The sequence below is a fragment of the Aethalodelphis obliquidens genome, unplaced genomic scaffold (genome assembly GCF_003676395.1).
Source record: "Aethalodelphis obliquidens isolate GAN/ISIS:26980383/991018 unplaced genomic scaffold, ASM367639v1 scaffold8, whole genome shotgun sequence".
Classification (NCBI taxonomy): domain Eukaryota; kingdom Metazoa; phylum Chordata; class Mammalia; order Artiodactyla; family Delphinidae; genus Aethalodelphis; species Aethalodelphis obliquidens.
The window spans coordinates 19,390,476-19,411,559 of record NW_020837952.1 but is presented as its reverse complement, the minus strand read 5'-3'; the positions used below and the strand labels follow the sequence as shown (position 1 = coordinate 19,411,559).

The following is a 21,084-nucleotide window of genomic DNA, read 5'->3' as shown; positions in this document are numbered from 1 at the left end:
AGCATTCACAACATGGTTGCAGAATTCTTTTATAAATAATCCTTTATTCAATGCAGCAAGTACAAGCAGAATGTACCACGAACTGAATATGGGTTTAGGCACTTACAACTTCATTTTTATCATTCACATATGGGTGAGAAAAGAAAATGAAACATTATCTCTAGGGGCAAAGGATGACTTCATATTTTCTTAATCTCTTTCCCTGAGGAGCTTTAAAACTGTAAAATATTCTCAATTACATACAGTGTCCCCAAGCTACTTTAACAATAAATTTTTTGTTTTTTGTTTTTTTTTTTTTTGGCCAACAGGACTAAATAAGGTCAAGTACAGGTACTGTGAAGCAGGTGAGAGGAAATTATACGTTGAAAGAGGACTCTAACAATGGCTTGATCCTTAGGTATTTCTTCTGCCTACTTGTCCTATGTTTAGATATCAAGTAGCTATCCAGGCTCTTTTCTGGGAAGGAGAGAATTTTAGTTGTGACTTTCCTATGGTTAGTTTTATCCATCACCTCCATGTGGCTTTGGTTCTGGTGCTGGTGGCAAGAGGATAAGCCATTCCTCGACTGAATGGCCTACACAAGAAAATGAACCTTTGTTGAGGATAGCCTGGTTCAGAATTCCATGGAACTGGGTATTTTGCAATACTAAGCCAGTAACCTTTTATGAGGCCAATATTTATAGGGATAATCATCTTAAATTTTAGTGATCTTCCAGAGCTCACAGTAACAAAATTTCTGATATAAAACAGTCCTCACCAAGGAGGGCTGTTGTTATCATTTCCTATCTTCTAGGATTGGATTACTCTTATCTTTCTCTTCTTTTCCAGATCCTTTCTTACTCTCCTTATATGATCAGGGCCCCAGATGAATATTACTTGTATATTATCTTTCTCACCATGCTACAATATAATCAGTTATTTCTTTCTTCCAATGACTTTTGGACTTTATAAAACATTTGAGTCACTTTCCACAATGGTAGGACCAGGCCTGTCTTGTTCAGCATTTTACCTCTAGCACTGTGGTTCTCAACCCTATTGGACCTAATTCTCCCTTTAATACCAAATATTTTGTAATGCTTCATCCATTATATTAAGACAAAATTCATAAAGATATAGCCACTTACACACATCATTTTAAAGAAAAAATATCAACATAATGTACTGCCTTAACTGTATGATAAAGGAGAAATAAAAGTAATTTATAATAAAGGGATTATATGTATTATTATATATGTGATGCTCAGATATGACTATCCTAGGAGGTATTTCTATGAAAGAGTCAGATGTTTGCCTCCACTTTTAATGAATAAGGTTGGGTATGAGAAAAGTAACATGATCAGAAGTTATTCTGTGCAAGAACAGGGAGATGAGAGTAGAGGTCTAAATGGATACTAGAATAAGATCTACAGTTAAGACATATAACAGATTATACTTATTTTATGTAATGCTTTATAGGAAAGAAGGAAATAACTTTTATTAAAACAAAGATAACATACCAAGACATATTATAGATGTTGCAGTGGAGAAAATAAGAAAGTGTTACATTCTCACAAATGAGTGTTCCTTATAGATAAGAGTGATATCAAAATAATTCTCTCTCTTTTACGAGATAGGACTGAAATACCACAGAGAACATCCATCCTATCTCAAATCCATTGCACGCTGAGGTGAGCATCTGTTCTCCAGTACTTCAAGAGGCCCTTGGGAGCACACCCCGCCATAGGTAAGAAGGAATTGAGGCTAAACTGGAAAAAGAAATAGTCATGATACCACCTGCGTAGAAGTTGGTTGGTAGACCCTGCCGGATAGTGGAAGAGTAATATTAAAAATGCAACAGGCTACCCCCAAATAAATAAATCATTATATAGTTATCTCCGCACAGATTTTGTATGATCGTGCTCCCAACATTTTAAAAGGCCATATACGAAATATTTATAAAGCAGACTTTGTTAATGAGATTCAATGAGAGCCCTGTGTTTCATGTTTCTCTGCTAATTTAATGATAGTTATTTTTAAGAAGACGTTTTACAACTTCACAGTTACATAGCTTTAATTTGTTTTGTGGTTTCTGAGGTAATTCTTCTACTGCACTAATATCATTTTCAAATAAATATGTGGGTAGAAATCACAGGATGCACGATCTGTGTTAACTAGTCAATGATTTTGAGAGATTATATTTATACCATTTAATTTTTCCTGTACAGATTATTAGGCGTATGCAGAACTTCATGTAAAACCTTTCAGTTTGATTACGTATGAAAGTATTATTGATTGAAGTTTGGTGTGAAGGTAGAGTCAGAAGTCAAGAGGGATGCAGGGGAATTCTTTATGCTGGGCTGAGCAGCTCATCACAGGACAAGTTACTACATGCCTATCACCTGGAAAACCAAAGATGCTTCCACAAATTTCCAGAACTTTCTGTGGCAGGGGTGATGACCATGGTTGAGAAGCATTGCTCTAACACTAAATACTTTCCAAATATTTGACAATTGATTTGCTCATTGAATACTAGTCTTTAAGTCAGCAAAATAGAGAGAAGAGTGAATACTATTCCTGGCAGGGGTCTTGCTCCTTTTGAATCCCCCTCACATTGATCATGATCCAGCTGAAGTGCAAAGTCTGAAAGTGTCATTTTCTTGCTCACATCTTTTTCTTGGCTTCTCATCATGCTTAGGACATAATAATGTCTATGCTTTTTTGACATGACATACAGGATCCCGGTGACCAGGACCTTTTCTCTCTCTCCAGGCTCTTCTCCAGATACCTTCTCCTGAATGCTTAAGTACCACCTGCGTAGGGCTGTCTGTTCCTCCCAGGTTCCTCCTGCCTCTGTGTCTCTATGTATAGTGTCCCCTCAGTCGGCTACCTTATGTGGATGGTTGGTTCAAGGTTTGGCTTCTAGGTCAACTCTTTGGAGAAACATCTCTCCTAGGAAGTCGAATTTGAACCATCAGACTGGACAGAGTCCTTCCCAACCTCTGTAGTTCCACAGAATCAGAGTGATCTGTTCATCTGTCTTGGTCACAGTATCTTGATCCCACAATCTACCACTAGATTATAAACTCTTCAAGGGCATGGCCATACTTATTGATCTTTGTCTTTCCAGCAATAATTTGTTCAATGCCACTCTGAGTAGTGTGTGTGCATACATGCACACGTGCACACACACACACACAATCTAGTTCGGTGTATCCAATATACATTTTGTCAATGAATTAAAATAATTCATTCCAATATAATTTATTTAACAAGTTTCCAAAATACTTAGTGGTACCTATTTCGACACAGGGAAAACATCTTAGGTGTCTCATCTAAACTTGATTTATGTGATGCATTTTGAATGGTTCCAAATATTTTGCTGGATTCGTGGAAATATAGGCACATTAGAATTGGTGTTACAGCCTAGAATTTCACCACATAATGGATTAACCTTAGGATTTGGAAGTATGACAACTTAAAAATATTGCTACCTAATAGTAAAAATAACTCAAGGGTAGGGAGATCAAACCCAATCACCTAAGTAGACCAAGACCAAATAACAGTTCTGCTTTTGAATTTACCTTTTAACAAAATATTAAATTTAAATAAAATTGCTTTTTAAAATAGCCTATGTATCCCTCAGGTCAATGAAATGCAATTTCTATTAAGCAGAAATACATCAAATGCCTTTTTAGAGTTTATAACTTTTATCTCAAAGGAGATAAAATCAGGTTGTTTTCCCTGAGATAAAACTTTCCTGGTATGAATTTCAACTTGTGTTATCTATTTTCTCTACCAAGGTCCCTTTCTTTTCTACAAAGAATAAACTGAAAGAAAATTAAACAATGGGTACTAGAAGCAGGAGGTATCAGTGATAATGAGTTTTCTGATAGAAAATTAGGAAGTTGGACATTAAATAGTAAGAAAGCCCATTTTTTACAAGTCTCAAGGGATTAACATTTCTCAATTAAACAACTACTCATTGTATCTACTATGCACTAGGCTTTTCTACATCTATTCATAAGTGGAACATAAACTTGATTTTTTTTTTTTTTTACCTGAGCCTTATTCAGCGCATCACAAGGAAACAAATTCTGCAAATGGTTTGAGGCTGTGATCTCATTATGTCAGCATAATAGTGATTTATTCACTTGAATCAAAATGACTCAAAAAACTCCCCCCAACTTCATAGCACAAAAGGAAAGGGAAATACGCTTTCACAAGTTTGAGTTGATAAGTTGGTTATTTAGGGGCAAAGTTTTGACATTAAGGTTAGAAAAGGAGAGATGAAGTTTTTTCACACACAAATCTAGCCAGGTATCACATGTTTCTATGGTATCAAGGAAGGCAGACTGGAATTTAGACGAATTATCTCATGACTCTAAATAGTTTATTGGAGGAACTCAATCTTTACAAGTTAATTAGCATCCACTTGACACTAAAATCAGAATTATAACAAGCAATACTCGGTTTACTTACAGAACTTTAAGACTGTAAAGGCCAGCAAATGCTCCCTTGGGAATGTATGTCAAAGCGTTTCCGGCAAGACGTCTGCGGGTTTCAAGGGAGAGGAGGGAGAGTAAGCATAGCTCTCTTCATGTGGAATTCATTTAGTTGTTAAAAATGCAATACAATTATGTGCAGACCACGAATGCCAAAAGCAACTCTAAAGAACCTTGTTTTGTTATATTTTGCAAAAAATTTCTTTAAATCTCTAAACAAAAAGCTGGCAAAAGAAGGGCCTAAGAAGAAATATAATAAATTACCTATTTTACAATAAATCACTTAATAGCTTACACTATGTATATAAAACTCTCTATCCGTTCATCTGTTGATGGACATTTAGGTTGCTTTCATGTCTTGGCTATTGTATACAGTGCTGTAATGAACACTGGGGTGCATGTATCTTTTCGAATTATGGTTTTCTCCGGATATATGCCAAGGAGTAGAATTGCTGGATCATGTGGTAGTTCTATTTTCAGTTTTTTAAGGAAACTCCATACTGTTCAAAACAGAAACAGACTCACAGACATAGAAAACAAACTTATGGTTACCAAAAGGGAAAGGTGGGGGGGAGGGATAAATGAGGAATTTGGGATTAACACATACACACTACTATATATGAAATAGATAACCAACACAGATCTACTATATAGCACAGGGAACTCTACTCAATATTCTGTAATAACCTATAGGGGAAAAGAATCTGAAAAAGAATGGATATACGTATATGTGTAACTGAATCATTTTGCTATACACCTGAAACTAACACAACATTGTAAATCAGCTATACTCCAATATTAAAAAAAATTAAAAAAATAAAACTCTCCTTTAAAAATTTTTTTTTATACAAAAAGTAGGCAAGGTAATAGAGAGGGAGCCATGGGCGGTGATTGTGAGGGCAATGGGCTATTATTTACAGGTACGACGGTTGATGGTCGGGGAAACCCCTCTGCTGAGAGGGCATTTGAGCAGAGGACTGAGCCATGCAGCGACCTATGTGAAAGGAACAGTGGTACAAAAGGCCTGAGGAGGGAGTGTGCTGGCGTGGTCCAGAAACTGCAAGAAGACCAGCATGGCTGGAGTGGAATGACCAAGGGGAGAGTGACAGCAGGTGAGGTTGGAGCAGTGTCCAGAGTCACTCCACACAGGGCTCTGGAGGCCACAGTAGGGACTTCGAGCAGGGGAGTGATGTGATCAGTTCTGTGTTTTAAAAGGGTCCTTCTGACAGGACCCTTTTCTTTTTTTTTTTATAAATTTATTTATTTATCTATTCATTTATTTATTTTTGGCTGCGTTGGGTCTTCATTGCTGTGTGTGGGCTTTCTTTAGTTGCGGTGAGCAGGGGCTACTCTTCGTTGTGGTGCACGGGCTTCTCATTGTGGTGGCTTCTCTTGTGGAGCACGCGCTCTAGGCACACGGGCTTCAGTAGTTGTGGCGTGCGGGCTCAGTAGTTGTGGTGCACAAGCTTCATTGCTCCGCGGCATGTGGGATCTTCCTGGACCAGGGCTCAAACCTGTGTTTTCTGAGTTGGCAGGTGGATTCTTAACCACTGTGCCACCAGGGAAGTCCATGACAGGACCCTTTTAAAGGGGGAATAGACTTTGGGGGCAAAAGTGGAAGCACAGGAGGCGACTAGAGCAGTTCAAACAGGAGCTGCTCGTGCAACACAGCTGTGGTGGAGGAGGTAAGTGGTGGAATACGGTGGAGAAGAAAGAAAAATCCCACCTGGCAAACCATTTGTGTCAAGGTGAAACGTAGGTAGCCAACATTTCATATTTATGGTTATATTCTATATAACCTACATGCATTTGATTAGTTATCCAAAGTACTATACGTAAACTGAAGGACATGGTTTGCATAGGACCGTGCTATAAAAGAGTTGCTTATTGAATTAAGACAGACTCAGACTTGGTTGACGATCACAGGTGGCTTAACTGATCAGACTAAACTGACCAGGAACTGTTATTTCAGCCAAAATGTCCTTAACTATCCTGTTCATAGTCACGATTTCAACAGTACATTTTTTGAGTTCTAAAACCTAGCCTGAAAATGGGGGCTTATCGACTCTTACTGCTGCTATGTGATCGAGTAGCTTGATGGTTTCTGGGTCACTGACTTTGGAAATGAAAAGGAGAAAGTAAAAACGTTCTATTTATTTATTTTATTAGTTTAAATTATTGTTAGGGTAAATACCTTTCTGTTACATTTCCTGAATCATAGCTCACTTCACATGAATTGTTTTTCTTTTCTGGGCAAGGACTTTGAGAGCCGCAGACTATATTCAGAACTAATCTGTATAACCACTGACCTGTGTTATCAGGGGAATTTGTCTTAAAACAAAGGAATTTATGATGGGCTATTAGTTATTCGTTGTGCTGGTGAAAGATATATCTCATTGCCCAAAAGCACAATTTAAGGAAATCATTGCATCCTTCCCCTCATTTCTTTACCACGTGGGATGGTTTTAGCAGTTAAAAAATTAAATACATATAAACTATAGGGAAAAAAAGACTTCTATATAAATGAGTACACAAATAGTGAGAACTGCACACAAATCTTTCCTGTGAAGATTTGAACTAACAAATCTCTGGGCAACTACGTTCCAACCCTTGAGACCCACATACCATTTGGCTGGAAGGTTTTGTTTTTTGTTTTTCTCTCTGTTTCTAAAATTATTTCACAGAAATGTCTCTTGCATCATCTTCATTTCTATAATAAGATACAACTTAATAGGAAAAACTTTTATATCTTTTTATATCACATAAAATTTTTTTATCCTTAAAGATACCTCTCCATATAGAAGACTCAAATCGTCCTATCATTGTTAGTTTTGCTGACTTAACTGCCATAAAAAGTAAAAAAAAAAAAAAAATCAGTAAGTTACAGTAGACACATTCCTCTTCAGATAAATCAAATAAGCAGAGGTTTGGCTGTTGTCACAACCAACTAAAATATTTTTGAGAATGTATGTTTCTTTGAATCTCCACAGTAATTTGAATCTCTAAAGGAATCCAAGGGTTGTTTTGTTTGTTTTTGGTAGCTTTGTTTTGTAAAATGGTGGGATGAGAGCAAAGCACTCAAGTGTGGGCCCTGATTTCTCCTCTCTGGACATTGGTCTGGAGGGAGAGAGGTGAGTGAACAAAATGGGATGAGCACTGAGAGTGGAAGAGGTACTTGACCCTGTTCTCTGATTGGGACCCTCGGGAAGATGACTGTGCGGGGAACCATGGTCCAACATCGGTCCCTTTGGCTGAGCAGTATTTTCAGAGGTAAGTGAAAGGGCCTGGTGAGTTTTAATAGGCTTTCCAGGTCATGTCTTCCAAGAACCCATTTGTCTTTTAACACTCAGTTTTTTTTTCTTTCCCTTTTTGGCTTACTTTTTTCTCACTATTAACTTGCTGCAAGACTTCACACAAGTCATTTAACTTCTCTGGACCTTATTTCACGTATTATTTTTGGCCACACTGTGCAGCTTGCGGGATCTTAGTTCCCCAACCAGGGATTGAACCCCGGGCCACCACAGTGAAGGTGCTGAGTCCTAACCACTGGACTGCCAGGGAATTCCCTTATTTCACTTACTTTTAAAAAATGATAGGGTTCTTCCACTAAAGTCTTTTTCTGCCCTACAATTGTTTTTGTTACACATGGATTTCCTCCTTACCTTCATTCTTTTCTCCCTTATCCTCCCTCCACCCATCTTTTTCTTCTTGTTTATTAAGATTTCTTTATTACACGTCACCAACATTTTTTATAACTTTCTTTTTTTTTTTTTTAGATGTTGGGGGTAGGAGTTTATTAATTAATTAATTAATTTTTGCTGTGTTGGATCTTCATTTCTGTGCGTAGGGCTTTCTCTAGTTGTAGCAAGCGGGGGCCGCTCTTCATCACGGTGCGCGGGCCTCTCACTATCGCGGCCTCTCTTGTTGCGGAGCACAGGCTCCAGATGCGCAGGCTCAGTAGTTGTGGCTCACGGGCCCAGTTGCTCCGCGGCATGTGGGATCCTCCCAGACCAGGGCTCAAACCCGTGTCCCCTGCATTAGCAGGCAGATTCTCAACCACTGCGCCACCAGGGAAGCCCATCACCAACATTTTAAAATCACTTTCTCATACTTTATATCAGGAGGTAGATCAGAGGTTATTATGCCCATATTTTGAAGATACAGACACCAAAGTTCAGAAAAGCTTTATGTAAAATGAAAAACATCATCTCTTTCCTGATTTCGTGTAAGTGTAATCTAGTCCTTCCTTATGGAGCATGGAAGCTATCTAACAGTGGTGCTACTTAAATAATCAGAGCAAAATGAACTTGAACATGACAGCCCCTATGATTTAAAAGAAGACATTTCAGACTACTTAGCAATTTCATGCTGGCTCCTAGTAATTACTGCTTTATTTTCCAACTCTTACAAAGTACATGAGATCTAGAGGGCACACATTCTATACATGCTAAATTAATTTGTATCAGAAATTTGGTAAGGGCTAACGTCAGGCTTAACGGTAGTAGTTTTTCCCCTTTTCCCATTCTTAAGATCTGCCTGTTTCCAGTTTTCTGGTACTATTTTCTGTCTCGTGGTTTCCAATATTAACTTCAGTGGCTCTGTTCCTATTTCTGAATTTCTTTTTACTCTTCTGATTTATAATTACCTGAATAATTGTAGTTAAACTATCACTTAAACATAAAATTTCTGAAATGTCAAAATGTTCCCACTTGAAGAAAAATTCTCCTAAAATAAAGTTAGCATAAACCATACTAATATTGTAATTAGTGACTTTCAAAAGACAAAGTGATGCAGGCAAACACACTAGTCCATTCCGATTGACTATTCATAATTCAATTCGATTGACTAAAGCTGGGCTCTGGGTTCCTGCATACAGGAGCCAAGAGTCTGGGTCAGTGAAGTGTTAGACACAAATAGGATGAAACTCATAGTCTGATGTAATCTCTTAATCTTGCCTCCACTGGCAGTAATGCATCATCACTGTAACCGACTAAGTTCACCATGGTTAGGTTTGCTTTCATAAGATGCCTGTGCTAGTTGGAAGGGCCCAGATACTTAGCATTTAACCCTCTGACATTCATCTTTGGTAAGGTTTGCTGAAGCCTATTCAGCAGGCTTGAATACAAGGATTATGACAAACCACGGATCTTCTCAGGGTAGAAAAAAGTGTCTTTCTTAATACGCAAGAAATTGAGATTTTAGAAAACCCTTTCTCCCCCAATAAGTTAAGCATATCTAATTGGTCAGGTCCAGCCCCAAATCATTCCTCTTAAACTGTGTATTTATGAACTGTCCATTTTGTTTTCCTTATTACATAAGATCAAAAACATCAGATTTCAATGTTTAAGGGCTAAGACCACTGGCCTGAATAAGTGAGCTCTTCAGGTCAACAGGGAGATCCTTTAGTGGTTATATGGCCCTATGGTTTCTTTAACCACAGACTAATGAAGTTCAATTTTCAACTCCTTTGTGAAGTATTCCTAATTACCTCAGTCCACAGTCAACTTTCCTATAGGTTATATTCTATACAATGCTGTCTATAAAGGTTCATTTTCTACCATTTTATATGTAGTCTACTTGATTTGATTATAGGCTCCTAAGGTCAAGAATCTTATTGCCTGCCTAGAGCAGGGAGCTGAATTAATATGTACTGATGGATCATTTGATCTTGTTTCCAAAGACAGTTGGCCATAGTGCTAGAGTTACTTCAGGTCTGGCCTAACTATTGCAAGATCGCTGGCTAGCCACTACATAAACAGATCAGAAACAGCTGAAGAATATTCCTTCTTCATTATGAATCAAATTTAAACTCAGCAATTTATTTGAGCACTTTCAATATGCCACGTACAGTCCTTTGGGTCACAAAAATAGTATGTACTTTTTGTAAAACAACTTACAAGTTCTAGGCACAATGTAAAGTACTTTATATACATTGTGTTATCTAGTGATTTTAAAAATCACATTAAACAAGTGACATGATTATTCATTCCCCTTTTACAAGGAAACTGGGCCTATGTGCTCATGCTTACGTAGAAAAGTTTACACAAGAGAATTTGGTTCAACCATAGCATTTGGGCTCCAATATCTGAGGTTTTAAACATAACTTTGGTCAAAAGTAGGTTGGTCTGGAGCTTGGGTTGATCAGGAGCAACCAATCTGAAACAGGAAAAACCCAAGGATGCAAGTGACTGCATCACTTGAGGTACTGGCCATAAGAAAACCATTGTTCACTGCCTCTTTTTTTTTTAATATTATTTTACAATCTACTTTTTATTTTTATTTATTTATTTATTTATATTTTTGGCTGCATTGGGTCTTTGTTGCTGCACGTGGGCTTTCTCTAGTTGCAGCGAGCAGGGGCTACTCTTCGTTGCAGTGCACAGGCTCTAGGTGCGCAGGCTTCAGTAGTTGTGGCACGTGGGCTCAGTAGTGTGGCTTGCGGGCCCTAGAGTGTAGGCTCAGTAGTTGCGGTGCAGGGCTTAGTTGCTCCGCGGCATGTGGGATCTTCCCGGACCAGGGCTTGAACCTGTGTCCCCTGCATTGGCAGGTGGATCCTTAACCACTGTGCCATCAGGGAAGCCCTGCTCCCTGCCTCTTATTCAAAGTCCTCCCCTTGCCTTCCGGATCCTGTACAATCTTTCTGCTCTCATGACTATGGCTGGTTGTTTCCCTCTCTTCTTTCTAGCCCCTCATTTTTTTTTTTTTTTTTGAGTATAGTTGATTTACAATATTGTGTTAGTTTCAGATGTACAGCAAAGTGATTCAGTTATACGTATACATGCATATATATCATATATACATTCTTTTCAGGTTCTTTTCCCTTATAGGTTATTACAAAATATTGAATATAGTTCCCTGTGCTATACAGTAGGTCCTTATTGGTTATCTATTTTATATATAGTAATGAGTATCTGTTAATCCCAAACTCCTAATTTATCCCCCTCCCCACTTTCCCCTGTGGTAACCATAAGTTTGTTTTCTTGTCTGTGAATCTATTTCTGTTTTGTATATAAGTTCATTTGTATCGTTTTTTTAAGGTTCCACATATAAGTGATACTATATGATATTTGTCTTTCTCTGTGTTCACCCCTCTTTTAATGCTCATCTTCCAAACATAGATGTTCTTCAAGTTTCTGTCCTCACACCTGTCTTTCTTCCTTTTATCTAGTGGCACTCAAAGTTTAGTGTGCATTGCCATTGTCTTAGGAGTCATCAAAAATTCAGATCCCCAGGCAGGCCCCAACTCAGGTTTAGTGACTTAGAGTTTCTGGGGGAAATGACTCAGGAATCTGCATTTTAATTAGCAGCCCAGGTGAGTTTAATATGGATAGAGACCCATACTGGGAAACAGAGCCTCTACCCTCTCTCAAAGTCCTCATCTGCTCCGGCACCTTCCGCAATCACCTCTTTGTAAACAACTTTCCAATCATTCTCTCTAGAACAGAATCATCACACTCCAGACTTACATTCCAACTTTGTTAGTGACATTCCCATTTGGATGTCCTGCTGGCACCTTGCACTTAGTAAACCCAGAACCAGACATCCTCTTGCCTCCAAATTATCAGTTATTCCCCTTGAATTCCCTGTTTCTATTGACAGTGCCTCACCTGTCTCCTAGCACCTAATGTTATAACCTTACTCAGAGTCATCTTGCACCTTCAGACTTCCTTTCAGTCCCTAGGTCCAGTCAACGATGAGTGCCTGACTCTCTTCCTCTGCTGTAAAGCTTCCATATATCCCAGTGGGTCCCAGCCCCCAGTAGAGCTTTAAAAGAATGATGTCTGGGTCTCTACTGAGACCCATTAAATCAGAATCTCTGAAAATGGGCCATGGTAATTAGTAGTTTTAAAAATTCTCTGGGTGATTCTAATGCCTCTGCAAGGTGGGAAACTCTGAAGCAGTCCTCACAGTTTCATACTGATAAGATCATCTAGAGACCTTCATGGTCTCCATCCCCGGAGACAATGATTCAATTGTTAATTATTGGGAGAATCAGGAGAGGTGATTAGTCAACAAATTTGAACAGTTATCCAGAGGAGACAGTAAGAACCTGAACTAGGTGGTGATGAAATAGAGTGAACAAATGGGAAAGACAATGCGGAATTATGAGCTTTAAGACTTGGAAATTGGCTGATACAGGAGGTGAGAAAGAATGACAGATGCAAAGGCAGTGACAGACACAGTGACCATAAGTTTGGATAATAAGAATGCTGATGGTGAGAAGCAAAGGCAGGAGTAAAATCTTCTTGTGGAGGATGGTTTGTGTGTTCATGAATGGATCTGGTTCTGCACTTGCTGAGTTTTAAAGTATTGGTGGGGTAGGTAGAGGTGTCACTGGGGTAGTGGAGGATTCTCAAAGTGTGGTCCCTAGATTTGCAGTATTGGTATCACCAGAGAATTTGTTATAAGTGCAAATTCTTGACATCCTCCCTTTCCACCTTCAACCTGCTGAAGAAACTCTGTGGCAGGGTCCAGCAATGTGCGGTTTCACAAGCACTGTAGGTGATTCTGATGTCACTAAAATTCGAGAACAACTGGCCTAGAGTAGCAGTCCTTAAACTTCATCATGCATCAGAATCACCAGGAGAGCTTGTTAAAGGCAGTGTCCTGAGTTCAGGGTTTCTGATTCATTAGGCTGGGGTGGGGCACATGGGTTGGGGTTTGCGTTTCTCACAAGCTCACGTGTGGTGCCGATGCTGCTGGTCCAGGGACCACACTTTGAGAACCACTGGTCTAGCAGTCAAAGACAAAAGAGATCTCAGCTAGAAATATGGATTTGGGGGTCATCTACATAACAGAGGTCGTTCAAATCTTGACTCTCTTTACCAGACAACGGTAGTTGTCTCCTAATGAGTTTGTAGCCTCCTAACAGGTCTCTCTGCTTCCGTAACACCCCAAGTTATTTTGCATACAAAAATCAGAGAAATCTTTATAAATCATAATCCTATTTATTGCACTAGCTGCATACAATCCTCCACGGCTTCCCATTGCTCTTATTTGAATTCTATACATAGCCTGATTGTTCCTGCATGATTTGGCCCCTGCCTTTCTCTCCAGCCCCATCCCCTGTCACCTCCCCTCCCTCTCACTCTGCTCTGGCCACCCTGATCTTCTTTCAGATCCACAAACATATCACTTTCTTTCCTACCTGAGGGCCTCTGCTCACACTATTCTCCTACTAGATACACTCTACCCTAGCTCTGCAGACCACCAACTCCCCTCATCCTCCTGAGCTCAGTTCAGATGTCACCTTCTTTGAGACACTTTCCCTCCTTGTCATCCCTTGTTATTTATTCTCTACTTAACCATGTTTGTGTTCTTTATCACTCTTGTCATAATCAGCAAATATCATCCGTGTTTGTTTCCTTGCTTATCATCTGTCTCCCCGTCTAGATTGTAAGTTTCCCTGGAGTGGGGACTTCTTGACTGAACGAATGAAACGTAGAAAGTCATATTCATTCTTATGTCCCCACTGGCTAAATAAATACACGCTGAATGAATGAACTGAAGAGAACTGAGAAAGGAGGCAATCTAGGGAATGTCTATATGTTAGGGGTAGAGGAGAAAAGAAGGCTAAGGAGAAAAAGAGGAGGCAGAAAGGTAGGGCACTTTAAGAACAGTGCCCTAATCGCCATTACAATTGTATATATTATATGTATATATATATAATATACACACACACACATACACACACATGCACACACACATATATACATATACACACGTATATACACACACATATGTAGATACACATACATACACAAGGACAGATATCTAAATCTCTATATCCAGCTGTATGAATAGACATTTGGAAGAGAACATAAAATAACACTAGAGAAAAAAAAGTTTCAAAGAGGCAGCATTTTTTCTTTTATTATATTTTAAATTAATTCTTTAAAAAATTTTAATACAAATTTTAAAGGTAAAGAGGCAGCATTTTTTTTTTTTTTTTTTGCGGTACGCGGGCCTCTCACTGTTGTGGCCTCTCCCGTTGCGGAGCACAGGCTCCGGACGCGCAGGCTCAGCGGCCATGGCTCACGGGCCCAGCCTCTCCACGGCATGTGGGATCTTCCCGGACCGGGGCACGAACCCGTGTCCCCTGCATCGGTAGGCGGACTCTCAACCACTGCGCCACCAGGGAAGCCCAGAGGCAGCATTTATAATCAATTACCAGATCTATGAAAAGGAGAGACTGAGCACTCTGACAAGGCCAAGGGTCAGGAAGATTATTTATGGGCAAGAAGGTGTTTTCATTTCACTAACACAATCCAATAGGTGAATTAGAGTTTACCAAAGTTCTTTCATCATCAATTCATTTGATCTTCAGACAAAAATCTCAAAAGACAGGCAGGACAGCTCTCACTATTTTTAGCAACATGATGAGGAAGTAGAAGTAACAAGCATAGACTGTACTTTCAGGAAGTTTGGTGGTATTTCTCATTACTAATTTCATCTGAAATAATAGATATCTACTATTTATACAGAGATTCTTTAAGGCCAACCATAATATGAGCAAACAGTTCCAGGGAACAATAGTAACCTAAAAACAAACCTCCCTAGAGCATCTCAGGTTTCCTTCCTAAATCGAGTATTTGATTCCAATAGCATTAGAATCTGGGAAGATTTTACAATAGTACTGGGAAACAAAGGCCTTTAACTTAGACTGTTTAAAATGGTAACAATTCATTTTTCCCTCTGGTTTAATCAAGCTACCAATCTAAGTTTAAAGGAACTTGTACATATCAGCATTAGGCACGACCTTTTAGTTCCTAACATCTGAACCACACTCTGATGGACCAAATGTGGGATTTATTATTTGTCCAAATAGCAAACATCAACATGAAGTCCTTAGTAGAACTGAAGAAATAGAACTGGGAGAGATACTGTTGGAGAGAAATGCAATTATTGCTCAGGGTGTTCAAACTTGGTAAAAACTATCTGCACTGGTTGCCTATATCCGTTAAACCTCATGGTTGGAAACAGTTTTTCCTTCACAAATCCTGGATCCCTGGGATTACTCCAAAATCAAGCTCATGAAATAGGAAAGAAGGAAGTGAGAATCCTCTTGAAAGTGTTTTCATTTCGCTAACACAACTCAATATGTAAATTATAGTTTACCAAAGTTCTTTCATCATCATTTCATTTGATCCTCAGAATCTCAAAACAGGCAAGGGCGGCTTTCACCATCATGCCCTGAGGCCCAGGGAGGTCAAGTGGATTATCCCCTAGTAAGTGGCAGAGTCAGGACAGGAGTCCTGGGCTTGTTTCTGCTTCTAGGTACTGTGTTCTCCTCTCTACACAGCACACAGCCTAACCACACTCAGATTTTTTTTTTTTTTTTTTAGGAAAAAGGCTCTCTCTCTTCCTTGTGATATCACGTTGCACCAGCAGGGCGTTTGGCCTGTGCATGCCTGGTCACCTTGCAGAGTCATAAAACAAAAATAACAAATAACAAACAAGACTTGAATGTACCAAGACATGTGACACAGGTAGTAAGTGTTCCAGAAGGTCAGGAGGAAGAGAAGAAGACCATTAATCGTGATGGCTTTAATTCTTCTTAAATATTTGCTCCACATAGCCACTTTCTCCAGGGTTACAATATATTTAAAAAATACGTTAGGGATACCTCTAGGACTTTATTGATTCTTAGAGGATTTTGAAATACGGGACCAGTGATGGATGAGAGATGAATCATGACTGTCTACACAGCTTATGACATAGATGGATTAAACTAGGGAGATGATAATCGGGCAATTAGAGCTAAGGGGAAGAGTGGTAACTTGGCTTTATTAATAGTGTTTTTTAAAAATTGAGTTTTGTGGTGGGAATTTTATTAATATCATTGAGAATATCAGTACCAGTTTCTGAATGGATAAACAATAAAGCATAGAGATGAGCTGAGTAAACTGAGCAAAAGAATACTTTCAGAACAGTTTAACATTTGAACAGTTTGTCATAACAAAAGATACACACACACAATAACAGATACAACAACAGATGTAACACATACAATAACAGATATCTAAATGTCTGTTTCTAGCTGTATGGATGGTCATCTATTAGTTCATTTATTATTAGGTCATTTATTTACTATAATATCTTATGGAAAAACCTGGACGAATTTTTTGGCCAACCCAGTAGAATACTATATAAAACATGCTGCTTAAGTATATTTATGCATATGTAAAAATAATAACTAAGGTTTTGTTCCTGTTGAGTAATGTGAAATTCTGCACCTGAAAATTATGATGATACTTTTCTCAGAGCCAATATATGAGGGTAGTGAACAAATAACCTGCATATCCAATCTCTCCCTGCTGGGTAGACAGCTCTTTCTTGCTTTCTGTCTCACTCTTTTTCATTCCCTCACATATACCCAGACACAGACAGATGAACACACCTATCATTACAAAGCTCAGTTTAACAAGAGTTTAAAGTGTTCAGCTGTGCAGACCACTATACTAGGTACTATCGGGGAAAAGAAAAGCACAGGTGAATGAAGAACAATTCCAAAGCCTCCTTCTGCTTTCTGAGTATGGCTTTGAAAGTGAATTTGAATCTTAGTTCTGACACTTATGTACTCCATTATCTTGGGTAAGTTCCTTGTTTTCTCTGTACTTGTTTTTTTTTTATAATTTTGAAGTGAGAATAATAATAATATCTACTTTTATGGGGTTGTTAAGAGGATTCAGTGGGATAATGTGTGCAAAACATTTTGAACAGTGCCTGTCACAGAGTAAGCTATTACTGTTGTCAGTATAATTATATTATTATTTCGAAGATCTTATACTCCAGAAGAGAATACAGACTTAAACATAGCTGAGTCTAACGGAAACAATCAGCACATAACAAAGGCATGATCAAAATGCTCTGCTAAGTGGATGTGTGTGTTTAAACCCACAACACCCTAAATTTATCCTTGGGAAGAAAGGAATAGACCAAGCAGAGTTGATCATTTTTCCAGGTTCTATAAATATTATCCCCTTTTGCCACTAAATGAATAATGATGTCTTCAAAACATCAGTTAGATGCAGCACAGAATTATATATGGGAAAGTGGTCTTGCTTTTAAATTCATCAAGTTGGCCAGCTCAGCAGAGGGAATTTCAGAACAGAAGGAGGAAATGGAATGAATAGTCTTTAAAGGGTCCCATCTACTTCTGAAATTCTATGATTCCATGGTCAAGATACTTGATGGAGTTTCCAGAGACATAAAAATAAGGTAATTTGTAAAAATAGGCTTTTCAAATGGTAGTTCCCTCACCTTCTTTCCCTTTTTTTTTCTCTCGATTATCTTTTGAAGAACTGGTCTTGGATGAAAATTAACATTCACCTCATGAAGAAAGAGGAGTTATTCTGAATGAATTGGGTCACCAAAGGAGGAACTCTATTAAACAAAGTCCTTGGGGAAGTGAATTATTTATTGATTTGGTTTGTGGTCGAAAGCTGAGGTGTATGTTGAAGGAGAATGGAAGCATTTTGCCATTGCATATTATAAGGAAATTAAAGAGAAAGGCAGTGGGAATGCATATTTTAGAAATATGGGGGTAAACAGGACTAAGTATTGTATATTAATTATGGTGAGAGAGGGCAGATGAGAAGAATGTAAACAAGAAAAAAATGCTGATGTTTGAAATTTGCTAAAAATAATCTAAAAATATTGGCTCATGTCAACGAAATCTGTTACTTTTTTCTAAGGCGGTGAACAAGTATAAGAAGCTCCTTTTACATGTTTTGCTTTCTCTTTAGTTCATTCATTCATTCATCAAAAATGTATTGATTATTCATTACACACCAGCCAAGACTAGGACAGACATGGTCCCAGTCCTGATGAGGGTTAAATTTTTAGCAACAGAAATGGCCAGAGAGAAAAGAGAAGAGGAGCCTGGACAACCCAAAGTGAAAATCCATTTTTTGAATAATAAAAACTTGCTGTATAATCTAGTAATCTAAGCTTTTTTACCATACTCCTCGATAACAATCTGGGCATGTTCAGCTGATTTCAGTAGTAAAATAATAACATTTGTGAGAAAGCTAACGCCATCAAAAATAAATATAGATCCAACTCTAAAGGGGAGAAATTTGAGAATATTATCCTCTTGAAAAAAAATGATCAGTGTAGTGTAATTTGGTTGTGATGGATGGTTCTTTCCACCTCCCAAGGTGGATCGTGTGGTACATCAACAATTTAAATTACTCCCCAAATTGGACCCGGACTCTAGGAATTACAAAAGGGGTATTTTCAAAAGAGGTCATTGCCTAAACAATTCCTTTAATCAACAGTCAGAGGATTTATTTAGCTGATGGTGCCAAACCTTCTTCATGAAGCCTATGACGACGGTGCATCCCTCCCCTAAGTCCCCGTCCCTCAAAAGAGTAAGAGGATCAAATGAATTTTTAAATGCAGATTTTGGTTTATAGAGTTCTTTTTCATCTTCTGGAAAGTGATTACCAGACTTAATCAAGATTCCTCTGTGTATCATTAGCTAATTTTAGCTTCCTCCTTTTTAAAAAAATTGAATTTTATTTTTTTACAGTGAGTTTGGGAGAGACCAGTTTTAAGTCCTCTGTGGATTTCATGGTTTTCAGTTCAAGCCTTCAGGGAAGCTCAATTTAAAAGTAGGAAAACAGTAATTAAAAGTGATTAGGACAAGAAGTTTTGGTGCTATGAAATGAGGACGCAATTCTCCCCGTCATAAGCCAAACCAAGAGGCAATTTTTGGTTTTGATTATGGCTTTACTTGCAATTTTAATAAACATGAACCAGTATTCAAACTTCTAATATCCTGCTGCTTAACTATTTCCAAAGAGCTCTCCAGCTCTTTTAAACAGCTTTTGTTTTAAACTTTTAATTTGTTTGGCTCAGCCTCACCTTAGAAAGTTGTAGCTTCATGGTAAACCCTTTTATAAGTTGATTTCCAGAATCCTAAGCGATTCTTTCTTTTCCCCTCCCAGCTAAGTGTTTCCTCATGTGCCCAGATCGTTGGTGCTGACAGCTTTCCTGCCTTGTTTTATCTGGTTCTCACAGTAAGGACGAGAGACAAATACAAGAACGTGTCCAGTGTTGACTAGATGCGGCACGACTCCGCTGATACTTACAGCTCCTCCAGGAAGCGGAGACCGTGCAGAGGATTCGGGGGAAGCTGACTGATGTTGTTCATACTCAGGTCTCTGGAGAGGAAGAGAGGCAGTGTGTGAGGAGTGGCGTCTGCCACCACAAGGCAGTCCAGCTGTTCAGTTCACACATTTGCAAGCAATACAGCCAAAGGAACTCGTTGTGTTGCTTGACAAATGAATCGCTCTTTTGCACGTTAAATATATTCCTTTCCTCCCATGTCCCCCCCAACATCATGGGCTCTCAGTCAAATCAGAGACCCTAGGAGGAGCTGATACGGAATTCAAAATGATAGACCATTCATGGGCATGGTTGTAATTCTTCATGTTTAAAATGACCTGAGTAGACCAGCAAAGGGAACAGACATAACTCAACCACCCTAGACATAACTCAGCGTCGGGTCCTGCTTTAAATTTTGTGGCAAAGAGAAATGTCTTCACCATGCAATTCTGGAAGTCCTCTTTCTCTGGGACTATAAGCACCTTGTAAAAACAAATGTTTTGATTCAAAGAAACTTAAAAAAAACAAAACAAGACAAAAAGCCTATTCCCTCCTTCGAACATGTTCCTTTTGCAGGTTCTCGGATTGCATTAAATAAGTGAAATGAACCATAAAACAAGGGTGTAATGCGATCCTGCTCTGTAGCACACTTCCTGCTGGGCCTGCACAGTAGTTCCTGGCACAGGAAACAACAAGCCACTTTGGGCAGAACTCAATCAATTTTTGTTTTAAGCGAAACTCCGTGTAATTAGATTTTATTGTTTTTAATTTTCTATTTCTTTACTGTCTCCCACATAATCCTACAGCATCACTGGTATATGCTGTCTGTATCTCAGAGGCCAAAAGACCAAATGATAGGCAGAGTCTACTCAAGACCAACTAAGACCGCATAACAGTCAGCTGAAGGTTGACTTGAAAAATGACATGCTCAAACGCCAAGACTCAGAGCTAATGCCATTATAATCTCAGAGCGGGTCTACATACTTAAAATTTATCTTGAGATAAGATAAGGAGCTTATTTTTATTATTTTTAAAAAATGATTCAGTTGACATATAACATGGTATTAGTTTTAGGTGTACAACATAATGATATATGTACATATTGTGAAATGATTACCACAGTAAGTTTAGTTGACATTCATCACCACAGAGTTACAAAATTTGTTTTCTTGTGATGAGAATTTTTAATATTTACTCTCTTTAGCAACTTTCAAATATACAATATTGTATTATAACTGCAGTCACTATGCTGTACATTACATCCCCAAGACTTATTTCTTGCATAACTGGAAATTTGTGTCGTTTGACCACCTGTGACAATTTCACCCAGGAGCTTTTATTTTTTTAACATCTTTATTGGAGTATAATTGCTTTACATTCTTGTGTTAGTTTCTGCTGTATAACAAAGTGAATCAGCCATACATATACATATACCCTTATCCCCTCCCTCTTGCATCTCCCTATCCCACCCTCCCTATCCCACCCCTCT

The 21,084-nt window shown here is 38.5% G+C and overlaps 1 protein-coding gene across 3 annotated transcripts in view; it reads right to left on the bottom strand.

Annotated features, from left to right (window-relative positions):
* LGR5 (leucine rich repeat containing G protein-coupled receptor 5) overlaps positions 1-21,084 on the bottom strand; it is a 119,685-nt gene that overhangs the window by 42,118 nt on the left and 56,483 nt on the right. For all 3 annotated transcript variants that reach the window (XM_027107028.1, XM_027107030.1, XM_027107029.1), the window contains exons 2-3: positions 19,580-19,651; positions 4,459-4,530 (exon numbers count right to left, since the gene is read on the bottom strand). In XM_027107028.1, the coding sequence (XP_026962829.1) occupies positions 4,459-4,530; positions 19,580-19,651 (144 nt within the window). The remainder of the gene's footprint in view (positions 1-4,458; positions 4,531-19,579; positions 19,652-21,084) is intronic.